Genomic DNA, 14999 nt, shown 5'->3' on the forward strand with positions numbered 1-14999 from the left:
CCTTTCAGATAATTGTGGATCACTGGGGGACGCCAGCCATGGACCTATTAGCAGACAGGTCCAATGCTCAAGTTCCCAGATATTTCAGCCGCAGGCGGGATCCTCGAGCGCAGGGGATCGATGCCCTGGTACAGCTGTGGCCTCAGGGGATCCTGCTATACGCATTTCCTTCATGGCCCCTGTTGGGCGCCATTGTTCACAGGATTCAGCGACACAGAGGTCTAGTTCTTCTAGTGGCCCCGGACTGGCCAAGAAGACCCTGGTACGCAGACATGAGAAGACTACTGGCAGGGAATCCTCTACCTCTGCCTCCACACCGGGACCTGCTACGGCAAGGCCCCATTCTCCACGAGGATCCAGCTCAATTCTCTCTTACGGTCTGGCCATTGAGAGGGCTAGACTGAAGAAAAGAGGATACTCAGAGCCGGTGATAGATACACTCATCCGAGCACGCAAGTTCTCCACATCACTAACATATATCAGGATCTTGAGAATTTTTGAAGCCTGGTGCGATTCTCACAGCACCAATTCGCATACCGCAAAGATTCCTATCATTTTGGACTTCCTACAAGATGGACTTCAGAAGGGTCTGTCCCTCAGCTTCATCAAGGTACAGGTAGCAGCGCTGTCTTGCTACGGTCCCAGACGTGACGGCAAATCCATTGCCCAGCACCCAGACGTTTTACGCTTCCTAAAAGGAGTTAAACACATTCGCCCGCCACTGAAGTGGCCAGTGCTCTTGTGGAACCTTAACCTAGTATTGGAATTTCTAGCGGGATCAGCCTTCAGGCCCCTTCGAGGCCTGTCTCTCCGTTTGTTAACCTTGAAGATGGTGTTCTTGCTGGCTGTGTGTTCAGCACGCCGCATCTCAGAGCTACAAGCACTATCCTGTCGTGATCCATTTCTCAGAATCACTCCAGAGGCCATCCATCTTCGTACATTTCCTTCCTTTTTACCCAAAGTAGTCTCACACTTTCACCTCAACCAAACCATTTCCTTGCCTACCACGGAAGGTTTGAAGAAATTGGAAGAAGGTCGAATACTACGTCATCTCGACATTGGCAGACTGCTGTCCAGATACCTGGACATGTCAGAAGCAGTACGAAAGACGGACCACCTGTTCGTCTTGCACAGCGGGAAGAAGCAAGGGGAAGCGGCCTCACGGCCGACCATCGGCCGCTGGATTAAAGAAGTTATCAAGGCAGCCTACATAGAGGCGGGAAAACCACCACCTCTACAGGTCAAGGCTCATTCTACCAGAGCACAATCAGCCTCTTGGGCAGAAGCTAAGCTGCTGTCGCCTGCAGAGATATGTAAAGCGGCGACGTGGTCCTCCCTCCATACTTTCTCCAGATTCTACCGTCTGGACGTTCAGGCCAGGGAGGACACAGCATTTGCGAGGGCGATCCTACACGGTCCTCGGGCAGCCTCCCGCCCATTCCGGGAGTAGCTTTTGTCACCATTTGTTTTGAGTCCATCTGCTACACACTAGGAAATGTTAAGATTACTTACCTGGTAATCTCCTTTTCCTTAGTGTATGCAGATGGACTCAGCATCCCGCCCGGCTGCCGGTATACAGGGGGATTCGCTGACTCACGGTAAGCCATGTTTTGCTTATAATAGGGCTTCCACCCTGCCGGGTGTCGATGCCTTCCGGTTGAGAACACTGGCGGTCTCCAGCTACCATCAATTGGTCAGGGTAATCCTGTTGATTAATCGATCGGTCAGTACACATATAGCTATAACAAGCTTTGCAAGGAATATTACTGAATTGCTTCACTTCCTGTGGGGGTATATGTACCCGTGCTGACGTCAGATCCGTCTCCAACTGCTAGCACGAGCACACTATACCCATTTGTTTTGAGTCCATCTGCATACACTTAGGAAAAGGAGATTACCAGGTAAGTAATCTTAACATTATGCAATGCCCCCAGGCAGAGAGGATCACACATCGTGTGGGTCTATGATGAACATGGCCCTTGGGCACTGGGGGCATTGATGGAAATTGGATGATGCCATGCCAATACGAATACAAGGGGAAAAACAACAGGTGATGATGGCGGGTGACCAATGCCAGCGGGTACTGAAGCAGTGCCGCCATGGGGGGAACGGAAGTGAAAATAAACTTACCAAACTGCCAAGAAACATGACCGAGAGGCTAAGGGGAACAGAAGAAAACAAAAATTATTGGTGGAAAAGTTTTCCAAGGCAATTTCAAAAGAAAAGCCACGAGCTCACTTTACCCCGAGGCAAAATGTAACCCCAATATTTAAAAAGGGCTCCAGGGGCGATCCGGGAAACTACAGACCGGTTAGCCTGACTTCAGTGCCAGGAAAAATAGTGGAAAGTGTTCTAAACATCAAAATCACAGAACATATAGAAAGACATGGTTTAATGGAACAAAGTCAGCATGGCTTTACCCAGGGCAAGTCTTGCCTCACAAATCTGCTTCACTTTTTTGAAGGAGTTAATAAACATGTGGATAAAGGTGAACCGGTAGATATAGTATACTTGGATTTTCAGAAGGCGTTTGACAAAGTTCCTCATGAGAGGCTTCTAGGAAAAGTAAAAAGTCATGGGATAGGTGGCGATGTCTTTTCGTGGATTGCAAACTGGCTAAAAGACAGGAAACAGAGAGTAGGATTAAATGGGCAATTTTCTCAGTGGAAGGGAGTGGACAGTGGAGTGCCTCAGGGATCTGTATTGGGACCCTTACTGTTCAATATATTTATAAATGATCTGGAAAGAAATACGACGAGTGAGATAATCAAATTTGCAGCTGACACAAAATTGTGCAGAGTAGTTAAATCACAAGCAGATTGTGATAAATTGCAGGAAGACCTTGTGAGACTGGAAAATTGGGCATCCAAATGGCAGATGAAATTTAATGTGGATAAGTGCAAGGTGATGCATATAGGGAAAAATAACCCATGCTATAATTACACGATGTTGGGTTCCATATTAGGTGCTACAACCCAAGAAAGAGATCTAGGTGTCATAGTGGATAACACATTGAAATCGTCGGTTCAGTGTGCTGCGGCAGTCAAAAAAGCAAACAGAATGTTGGGAATTATTAGAAAAGGAATGATGAATAAAACGGAAAATGTCATAATGCCTCTGTATTGCTCCATGGTGAGACCGCACCTTGAATACTGTGTACAATTCTGGTCGCCGCATCTCAAAAAAGATATAATTGCGATGGAGAAGGTACAGAGAAGGGCTACCAAAATGATAAGGGGAATGGAACAACTCCCCTATGAGGAAAGACTAAAGAGGTTAGGACTTTTCAGCTTGGAGAAGAGACGACTGAGGGGGGATTTGATAGAGGTGTTTAAAATCATGAGAGGTCTAGAACGGGTAGATGTGAATCGGTTATTTACTCTTTCGGATAGTAGAAGGACTAGGGGACACTCCATGAAGTTAGCATGGGGCACATTTAAAACTAATCGGAGAAAGTTCTTTTTTACTCAACGCACAATTAAACTCTGGAATTTGTTGCCAGAGAATGTGGTTCGTGCAGTTAGTATAGCTGTGTTTAAAAAAGGATTGGATAAGTTCTTGGAGGAGAAGTCCATTACCTGCTATTAAGTTCACTTAGAGAATAGCCACTGCCATTAGCAATGGTTACATGGAATAGACTTAGTTTTTGGGTACTTGCCAGGTTCTTATGGCCTGGATTGGCCACTGTTGGAAACAGGATGCTGGGCTTGATGGACCCTTGGTCTGACCCAGTATGGCATTTTCTTATGATCTTATGTTCTTAAAAGCTCTGAGGAAAAAGGAGACTGAAAAGGGACCCCGCGTGGACATGTAGTATAGGACATGCTGGGCATACTCAGTGTGCCTAGTCAATGTTCTATAAAATTTGACATAAGTTTTCCATGCCGGGCTCCATCCGATGATGTCACCCATATCCTAGGAGAACACCTGTTAGAGGTAAGCAACTCTGCTTTCCGGCTCCCTCTTCTCTCCTCCACTAGAATGAAGCTGGAAGGAAACTGCCACGTTCTGTTTACTCCTTTTTCATTTTTCTTTCTCTTTTCAAGTCCCAAAAAGAACGTTCTCCGATTAGTTTTAAATGTGACACATGCTAACTTCATGGAGTGCCCCCTAGTTTTTCTATTATCGGAAAGAATAAATAACCAATTAACATCTACCCATTCTAGACCTCTCAAGATTTTAAACACTTCCATATTCCCCCTCATAGGGGAGCTGTTCCATCCCCTTTATCATTTTGGTTGCCCTTCTCTGTACCTTCTCCATCGCAACTATATCTTTTTTGAGATGCGGCGAACAGAATTGTACACAGTATTCAAGGTGCGGTCTCACCATGGAGCGATACAGAGGCATTATGACATTTTCTGTTTTATTCACCATTCCCTTTCTAATAATTCCCAACATTCTGTTTGCTTTTTTGACTGCCGCAGCACACTGAACAGATGATTTCAAAGTGTTATCCACTTTGACGCCTAGATCTCTTTCTTGGGTGGTAGCTCCTAATATGGAACCTAACATTGTGTAACTATAGCATGGGTTATTTTTCCCTATATGCATCACCTTGCACTTATCCACGTTTAAATTTCATCTGCCATTTGGATGCCCAATTTTCCAGTCTCAGAAGGTCTTCCTGCAATTTATCACAATCTGCTTGTGATTTAACTACTCTGAAAAATTTTGTATCAACTGCAAATTTGATTACCTCACTCGTCGTATTTCTTGCCAGATCATTTATAGATATATTGAAAAGTAAGGGTCCCAGTACAGATCCCTGAGGCACTCCACTGCCCACTCCCTTCCACTGAGAAAATTGTACATTTAATCCTGTCTTTTAGCCAGTTTGTAATCCACAAAAGGACATCTCCATCTTGCTCATTAGATGGCAAATAAACATCTAGCTAACCTAGTGTTTCTCAACCTTTTCAAGCCCAAGGTGCACCTATATTAATAAAAATGTTGTGTGGCACCTCAGCATCCATGAATCGGGAAGAGTGATGCGGGCAGCCAGCTTGGTTAGTGACACCCGATTGTTTCACCTTCAATTTCAACAACCGCTGTTGAAATTGAAGGTGAAACGATCGGGTGTGTGATAAAACGTATGGAGGATTCGTATAAAGAGATTTATCTGAGCATTGTGGATATGCTGATACACAGCGTCTCGAAGTGAAGCACTGAAAACATATTGTGAAATCAAAGTTGAACCAACGAGCCGGTTGGATTCTGAAGCTGGTGTAGAAGTTATCCCCTGATGCAGGCGGCAGATTAGCCGCCGAAATGCCATGGCGTTGGATGTGACTCAGTGACGGTTCTCCATCTTTGAAGGAGCGGCTTGTTTGAAATTTTACAACGAGGCTAGGTGGTCCGACACAGATGAAGGTTTGGTTGGATAGAGAATGACGGTTCTGGTATTTAAATAAAAGCGAGTCAGTAACCAAGAAGGGAAATTGGTACTGTGAAGTAATACATACATTTTTGGAACTTGAAAAGAGAAAGAAAAATGAAAAAGGAGTAAACATTGCATGGACTCAGCTCGATACAGTAAAGTGGGGCCGCGGTTACCCTGCTCCTAACACGCTTTCTACTCACCTTTCGGCCGCGTTAGTCCAACCCGCGATACACTATCCCCTTTAACCCATCCTTACCGCCTCTTTAAATCCACACGCGGCATGTATATTAGATGTAAACGATCGAATTAGCTATTCCCTCCCATACAGTAAAGCGCGCCCCGACTATCGCTATTTTACCCTGCATTTTTGCCCCGCGTTTAACCTGCTAAATTACCGCCTACCCTTACCCCTGCGTTAGAGGCAGGGGTAATGGTAGACGGCAAACTTTCCCCCAAAAGGAAACCTCTAAAAACCTAAAATCCCCTCCTCCCGAAGCGGCTCAACATGTGGCAACTTACCTTTTGTTGCTTTTCAGCCCCTTCCCTTCTCTGCCGCCCTCCGGAGGGGGCAGCCGGCGGCGAAAGCGGCTCGCAGCGGTCCCCCCTGCGCAGGTCCCGGTTCTCCTGGCTCGGCAACAGCAGTACAACAGCTAGGGCTCCATCCACCCCAATCCTTCCTGGCTTGGCCAAATTGTGAAGCGGCTTGCAGCGTCCCCCCGCGCAGGTCCCGGTTCTCCTGGCTTGGCGTGAGGTGAGAGCCCACTGTTCTGTGCCCTCTCCAGCATGAGCGAAGCGTTCTTTCGTTGGCCGGAGCGCCCGTCGATTTGTGCTTTCATTGGCCGGAGCTCCCAAATCGACGGGCGCTCCGGCCAATGAAAGCACTCTTCGCTCATGCCGGAGAGGGCACAGAACAGTGGGCTCTCACCTCATGCCGAGCCAGGAGAACCGGGACCTGCGCGGGGGGAAGCTGCAAGCCGCTTCACAATTTGGCCGAGCCAGGAAGGATTGGGGTGGATGGAGCCCTAGCTGTTGTACTGCTGTTGCCGAGCCAGGAGAACCGGGACCTGTACGGGGGGGACTGCTGTGAGCCGCTTTCGCTGCCGGCTGCCCCGTCTGGAGGGCGGCAGAGAAGGGAAGGGGCTGAAAAGCAACAAAAGGTAAGTTGGCACATGTCGAGCCGCTTCGGGAGGAGGGGATTTTCGGTTTTTAGGTTTTCATGGGTTAAAGTTGGGATCCACTTCCTGGTGCCTGTCATTTGAAATGACATTTGAAATGACAGGTACCAGCGCACCCAGGATACTGTTTAGGCGCTGTAATAAGCGCCTATACAGTAAAATGGGTTGCGCGGGCCTAACGCTTCGCCTAACGCTTCGCAGACGTGGCTTGCATTTGCAAGTAATTTAAATAGAGTATCGAGTGGTATGTGAACAGAACTGTGCGTGCGGCAAACGAGGGTGCGCCTGGCCCTGCCGCACTCTTTCTAACGCGGCCTTACTTTATCGACCTGTGTGAGGGAAATTCTGTTTGAGGATAGGGGTTTTTGGATTGCATTGAATGTATGAGTATGTATGAGGGGGTGTGAATGTGGTAGAGGATACTTGCCAGGTTCTTATGGCCTGGATTGGCCACTGTTGGAGACAGGATGTCCAGTATGGCATGTTCTTATGATGGTGTGATAGATTTTAAAATTTGATATTTTATGTATGTGAAACATTTTTAATGTGGATAAAAGTAATGAGGAATAAAAAGTAAACAATAAAGATAAATTATTGATTATAGGGAAGCAGTATTTGTTAAGATATGAGCATTAAATATAGCCTGTCTAATTGGAATTCTAGTACAGAGAAGAGACAGTGCATAGATGGTAATAGTAGATAAGGTTGTGTAGATACATAAATATCTACCCCCTCCACCCCATGCATAATCCTGGCAGTCCTTTATCTCTTTTATGGTCCGCCTCCCTCCCCAATTCAATCTCCAGTTCTCTAGGCCTCCAGGACAGCAGGAGAGCATTGTTTCTTAACTGCTTCAGCTTTCTGTACCACATGGTCAAGGCTGACTCAAGAGAGGGTATAGAGCTTGGGGCAAAACATTCTGTGCTGGGCTCTTTGGTATAATTCTCTCTACTCTTTTCCCCCCCCCTCCCCCCACTCTTCCCCCCCCCCTCCTCCTCAACTATAAATCATGTCTAAACTCATATAGAAACGAAATCAACAAAACCAAGAAAGAATTCTTCTCCAAAAAGATACACCACTTCATCTTCGACTCAAGAGCTCTGTTTTCTTATGTTTCAGCCCTCACGAAACCAACCATGCCCATCATACCAGATGAACAAGCCTCTAACAAAGCTAACGAACTAGCAGTCTTCTTTGACAAGAAAATCTCCACACTTGTTGCCCCCCTCAAGGGGACATCGCCGCTTCCAAATTTCTCAATCATCTCCAGCTCTCAATCAGCGCACACAACCACCCAACAACATAACACAACACCAACAGATCTCGATACCTTCGAGCCAACATCCACTCTAGAAATAGAGAACATCCTTAAGAAGATAAAACCATCGTCTCATCCATTAGATCACATTCCTTCCAATCTGCTGAGCTCCATCCCTAATATCATTGCAAAACCCGTCGCAGACATCATCAACTGCTCACTTACTCAAGGCCATGTCCCCAACCAACTCAAGCTGGCAATGCTTAAGCCTCTCCTCAAAAAGCCCAACCTTTCCACAACAGACCCAGCCAACTTCAGACCTATAGCAAATCTTCCAATGATCGCCAAAGTTATGGAGAAAATTGTAAATAGACAACTTTCAGAATTCCTAGACTAAAACAACATCCTTACCTCAAACCAATTCGGTTTCCATAAGACCCGGAACACCGAATCGCTATTAGCCTCACTATCAGACACCATTCTCCTTAATCTGGAAAAAGGCCAACCTTGCCTCCTCGCACTGCTGGATCTCTCCTCAGCGTTCGACACCGTGAACCATTCGTGCCTTTTACAGCGTCCAGTCGACATTGGCATAACAGGAACAGCGTTTAACTGGTTCAAATCGTTTCTTGAAAACAGGTTTTAAAGGTCAAAATAAATAACAAAGAGTCTCACCCCATTGCATCCAAGATGGGCGTACCACAAGGATCATCCCTCTCACCCACTCTTTTTAATATCTACCTGCTGCCTCTCTGTCAACTTCTTACCAATCTCAAGCTAACTCATTTCCTATATGCGGATGACATACAAATACACATCCCCATAGCGGAATCTCTACACAAAACTATGTCATACTGGAATAACTGCTTATCATCAATAAATAACCTACTTGACAGCCTCAACCTGGTTCTAAACACAAACAAAACTGAAATCCTCCTTATCGCTCCTGAAAATTACATCCCACCTAACAATTCTACTTCTAGCCAATCTCCTATCAACTCCAAAGACATCACTTCGCCACAAGTAAGAGACCTTGGGGTACTCCTAGATAACAAACTCAGCCTCAACAAGTTCATAAACAACACTACAAAAGAGTGCTTCTTTAAATTGCAAGTATTAAAAAAATTAAAACCACTACTACTCTACAGAGACTTCCGCCTGGTTCTACAAGCCATCATACTACCGAAATTGGACTACTGCAACTCACTCCTCGGACTTCCCGGTAGCACCACCAAACCACTTCAGATGGTCATGAACGCTACGGCCAGAATTCTTACAAACACCAAAAAAGGGATCATATCACCCCCATCCTCCAGCACCTACATTGGCTACCAATCAAATACAGAATTCAATTTAAAACCATTATAGGCCCTTCATAACATCTCTCCTCTCAATTTAACTTATCAACTTCAGCCACACACCTCTAAGAGACCGACTAGAAGTGCGTACAGAAATATGCTACTCACCCAGCTGGCAAAAACCTCCCTGAGGAAACGCGTACTATCCACAGCCGGCTCCACTCTCTGGAACTCGCTCCCTCCAGACCTGCGCCTCGAACCCTGCCACATAACATTCAAAAAGAAGCTAAAGACTTGGTTTTTCGCACAAGCTTTCCCGGAGAGCCAAGAACCAGATTAACATAATATCTGCGTAGACTCAGACCGACTATTACTTCCTGTAAATAGTTTACTGTTCATTTCGTTATCGCTATGTAACTAGATATGTTTAATCACTGTAACATCCTCCAAGTTCCCCTGCCCCTTTATGTTATCTGTTATCATGTTTCGATGTAAACTGCCCACCGAGGCGTCAGTTTTATTTCCTTGTAAACCGGTGTGATATGTATATTATACAGGAACATCGGTATATAAAAACTATAAATAAATACATAAAATAAAATAAATATTTTCCAGCCTTTTGTATCTCCAGCATGATCCTATTCCCTTCTCTCCTGCTGGCAGGAAAACAGAATTTCATGCCTGTGTTGTCATCCTCCTCTACTGTCTTCTGTCTGAATTCTGAATGTAAGGACCCCCAGCAACATACCTTCAGACTTCAGATTGAAGCTGATAGAAAAGGAGACTGACATAGGTTAGAAGTACTGCTCTACTGCTATTGGGAGAGAGGCCTTTCCATGATGCTAGATCCCAGGAGAAAGAGATGTTAGGCTGCTGGAAGATTCCAGGTAATAAGGGTCAAGCTAAGTCAGTCATAGTTTTATGGGCATGTATGCACTGCTGTCCTTTGGGACCTTGAGAGTTGCACATCCCAAGATGCAATAGGTCAAATCTAGAACTGTTTTGGTTTGACCCTTATGAGCCGGAACCATCTTGTAATCCTGGAGAGGCCATTTACCTGCCATGCTCCAATAAGGCAACCAGACCCATGTCAGTGGCTAGGATAGGCATCCTGGCTGAGGGGATGTGGGCTAGAAGAGAGGGAAGGGCCACAGCCTGTAAAGCAGGGAGAGAGACTCTCTGTTGTTCTGAGCTTCCACATAGCTAATACTATAGTTACAGGGTATTTTGTGATGGAAATTGAATATTGAGGACAAGTTCGAAATTGAGTCAGCCTGTAAGGGTAAGATGTAAAGAAGGAAAGCTTTAACTGCTTTCAGGGTGTATAAATGGGCTGTCACATCAGGATTTAAAGTTTTAAACAATGTATAGCTTATGTTCTTAGTGAAAACATCTAATTTTACAGCACAGTTACTTGCCAATCCAGTGATAAAATAATAAGTTGTGGGTTTTCCTGTAATGCGCTTCAACTCTAACATTGCTGACTTCTTGGAGAAATTAATTTAGCAGCAAAGACCAAAACGGCAATTAGAGTGTTCTAAGGCTCCATTCCATTTTGCTCTGTTGTTCCAAAATGGTCTGTCATAAAGAAGTGCTCTTTTGATTTTTGTCATGTTTTTGCATTTATTTATGAATTATTTCATTTTGTATCCTCTGCAGCAACATTTTTGTCCTGAGAGTCACGGGGTTGCATAGTTGTAAATCCTTTTTATTTTTACTTTTCTTTTTTTGCAGATGCTTTAGTAAGGCAGCTGTTTTGTCTGTTCAATGAGTTTATCTCACCACTAGCTAGGAATATCAGTGTGGCAAGCATTGCAAAGATACTTCTCTTTGCCATTTACCCCATGCTTAGATGCCGAGAGTAAGCTGGGGATGGGCTCCAGAGGTGACCTGATTTTAAAAGAGAGTGGAATGTATATGCTTGAAAACACCACATTCCTTCAGGCATTCATTTTGAGAAATACCCCTTTGGATAAAACCCATTAGTAAGATCTTAGAACTCGAAACAAGTGTGGATTGTATCCCATGCTTTTCTTGTGTTCAAAGGAAACATGAAGTTCTTTTGTAATAGCTAACAAATCCTGTTCTTCAGTAATAACAGTAACAACCAGGAAGTCTATACTTATATCTGATGTGTAAACTGTCATTATATATATATATATATATATATATATATATATATATATATATATATATTTATTTTTTTTTAATTTAATCTTTTTTAATTTCAGGCTGAGGAGTCTTGTAAATGTAATGGATGGAAAAACCCAAATCCCCCTCCCACACCACCTAGGGTGGATATACACCAGTCAGTCGTCAGTCTTGCTGAGTCTTGCCGAAGCTGTAGCCACCCGTTAGGTAAGCACCATGTTTCTGCATGAACCCGTCCGATTATGCTTACAGATGCTTTGTGCATCTCTTTCTCTTTCTGGGCAGTATGCCAACCTTGAAGGCACTGGTGAGTTTGTCTTCTGAAGGCCCATAAATAACTTTCTTCCAGTGATTTGTTAAAGCAGCACTTATATAAAGAGAATCATTAAGATCTCATTTTTTTTGTCTTGATTTTTATTTCATTCTCAATGAGCTCTTACTCTTCAAAGCTTTTGAAAACTCCTCCTAGCATTGTGAATTGAAGCACATAATGTCTCCGCTTCACTCATTGTGGTTGGAGTTCTATGTTGGCATGTAAAAATGGGGGCATGGCCATAAAAGGTACATACCTTGATTTTTTTTTGTAAACATAAAAAAAATACCTTTATATCTATGTAACTCCCCCTTTGTGGGGTGCATAGAATTTAGGGGGTCACAAATTTCCCCAGGCTGCTCTGATTTGTCTTGGACCTCTTCTTTCATACTCGCTTTACAGGATCTGCTGGAGACATGAGGGTTCATCCGCTGGGGGTGGGGTGGGAGGATCAATCTCATAGACACAGCCATTAAATTCACACTCATTTCATTCTTCTGGATCACTGGTCTGTGGTATTCACGGGTGGGAAGTATGCCCATTAAGGAATCAGTAAATAACCATGGAGTCCAAGGAATAGTGTTCATTAAAATTTACTTAGTTTGAAAATAAGAATCCAGGCCAGTATAGAAAAAATTAGGAACAGCATCAGAAAAGTCATAATTAAAAAATCAACAGTCTCTTTGGTAAATCCCCAAGTTATTCTTCTCCCGACTGAACCAGCGTCCAACTGTAGAATTCCTTCCCTCTAGAGAGTAGGATAACCTCTCTCAAGTTCCAGTATGAAACAAGGGATGGAAAAGATGGCACAACCGCTTGTTCAAAAATAGCTCTACCAAAATAGATAAAAATCTAACAATCTCTGGAAAAAAAATCTGTCTCAAAAATCTTCACAATCTCCCCAAATCTCCAACCTCTGCTGTATACTTGCCACAAAGGCAAAAGATCCAGAACTCAACCCTTCAAGATTCCAGGGATTTGTTGCCCTTCTATCAGGTAACTGGTTCTAAATCCAAAAATTCCAAAACCTTCCAACAGCTTCAGTCTCCAACATTCCACTCTCAAAATCTCCACTTTCCTTGATCAGTCCTCTTGGGGAAAGGCAGTGACCCAGATCACATGCTCACAGGAAAATTTATATTCCTCAGATACATCCCACAAAAAGGTGGGGATATGGCAGAGGGAGGGACCCCAAACTGCAAAAATCCCTAGATGAAGGCAAGGCAAAATATTAGAGGCAGGCAAAGCTGGGTCACATTTATAAATAAATTGGACAAAAAAGATATGAGACCTAGAAAGAAGACTCCAAACCAAGAAACAGGCCAATTACTTATCAATCTAGCAACCACAGTTGCTGATTTGAAGTCTGCCTTAAACTGGTTCCAGTCAGCAGCCACTTAAAGTAAAACTCTTAAGTAGAGAGTGCTAAACCTAGAAACGTTAAGGTTGACCCATGACAGGTTGTGTGGTATTGTGTAATTGTATGTTCCTCAGCCTGCTACCATTCATTTTGAAGTAAGTGATTGTCGCTAAACACTACAAGTATTTCTCACTGACTTTGTATTGGACTAAAGCATTATACTTTTTTGTCATCAAACCCTGCTGCACATGGCACTTATTATTATTATTATTATTATTAATTTTTTGTTTATACTCTACCTTTTGTGACCAGTCAAAGTGGCTTACATGACTACCATCATTAATACCAATAATTTATTCTTCCAGTTCCCCTTTTACTTATTCTATCAAACAGTCTTTCATTGTGGCACTGTATTAAATACCCTTGCAAAGTTCAGATAATTTACATCTTTCTCCCTGTGTCTAAGATTTTTGTTTATTTCTTCCAGGAAACTGATCAGGTTAGTTTGAACCCTCTTTAGCTTTGTTAGTTACTTCTGATTATTCTTGACTTGAGATTACAAAGGAAAAAAGTAATGTACACCAGGATCTTTCTTGGACTTGATGTTAAATTTATGGCATAATTTTAAGGTTCAGATCTGGACCCTTTCTTTGTATGATGTGTAGATTCCGTATTTGCAAAATATGTCAGCACTATTGTTAATCCTGCACCTTAAAAAAAAAATCCACACATGTATGTTAAAAGAAATCAAATAGTAAGATAGGGCCTGAGGCAAAAAAATGCTCTCTTTAAGGGCCGATGCAATAAAAGTGTGTAGAAAGCGGGCGCTGAACAGTCAGCGCCTGCTTTCTTAACGTGCCCCAGCGTGCCATGCAATATTTAAATTAGGGGGGTCGTGACCCCGATCGGTTTTCCTAACTCGGCTGTCTGCCGGTTAGGAAAACCGATGCCGATTTTAAGGACATTGGTTTATCCCAGGACAAGCAGGATGCTAGTCTTCACATATGGGTGACATCGGTAATGGAGCCCTATACGGAAAAACTTCTGTCAAAGTTTCATAAACTTTTGACTGGCAGCCAGAGTGCCCACTGAGCATGCCCAGCATGCCATGATATTCTCTGCCACAGGGGTCTCCCTTCAGTCTTCTTTTTTCCGCGGAGCCGTTAGCCTACCCAGGTACCGGCTGAAATTAAATTTGAGAGAGCATATCGTGCACTTGGCTCCAGGCAGGACCAACGGCCTAGGGATATTGTGCTATGCTTTTCCAGTTTCCCTATCAAAGAACAGGTATATTCTATATCACGGCGGCTGAAGGAAATTCATTGGAACAATCACACTATTTCCATATACCAGGATCTTTCACCATTAAAGAAAAGGTACGAGCTCCGTGAAGTCACAGCCCAACTACGGGAACGGAATATCAAATACAGATGGACATATCCCTTTGGGCTCACTTTTCAGATACAAGGCACTAGCTACAAAATCACTTCGCTTGAAGATGCGAATGCGGCCTTCACTAAAGCCCAACTCCCAATCAAGTTCCAGCCAGCCAGCACATCGCAGCACCAACATAAACCGGATACGGCGCCTCAGTGGCCGAGGGCGGACAAGGGAGGAAAGAGGCTCAGACGTCAGCCTGATGTTTGACGATCGATGGCACAGGACCCTGGATGAACAATTGCTCTGAACAGGTTTCGTTTAATAACACTGGGCATACTCCTATATCACCGTGGTGAGTTCACGTGATGGACTGTATTAACGGTTATTGACTGGGACCTTCCATGCTAAGCTGAATTCCAAGTTGTTTCACTTGCATGAGATTTGGGGAGCACCCTTAAGTTCATTTCTCAAGTTTGTTCACCAAGTTTATCTATTAAGATGGGTTTTTGATAATTCTAGCAAATGGTATTCTTATTTGGGGTGGGGAAATCACAGAGTTCGGGGGGGCACGCTCCATATGCGTAGCAACAGATCTCCAGAGGAGCAGTATCCCATGAGAGTTTGTAGGGATACTAATAGACTAATCTGGGGTTGTACTGGAGCTCATGACCTATTGAATTG

At 44.0% G+C, this 14999-nt stretch overlaps 1 protein-coding gene across 5 annotated transcripts in view; it reads left to right on the top strand.

The window, feature by feature from the left end:
* KAT2B (lysine acetyltransferase 2B) overlaps positions 1-14999 on the top strand; it is a 328579-nt gene that overhangs the window by 51134 nt on the left and 262446 nt on the right. For all 5 annotated transcript variants that reach the window (XM_029589280.1, XM_029589282.1, XM_029589284.1 and 2 more), the window contains exon 2: positions 11346-11472. In XM_029589280.1, the coding sequence (XP_029445140.1) occupies positions 11346-11472 (127 nt within the window). The remainder of the gene's footprint in view (positions 1-11345; positions 11473-14999) is intronic.

Source organism: Rhinatrema bivittatum, chromosome 2 (genome assembly GCF_901001135.1).
Source record: "Rhinatrema bivittatum chromosome 2, aRhiBiv1.1, whole genome shotgun sequence".
Lineage (NCBI taxonomy): Eukaryota > Metazoa > Chordata > Amphibia > Gymnophiona > Rhinatrematidae > Rhinatrema > Rhinatrema bivittatum.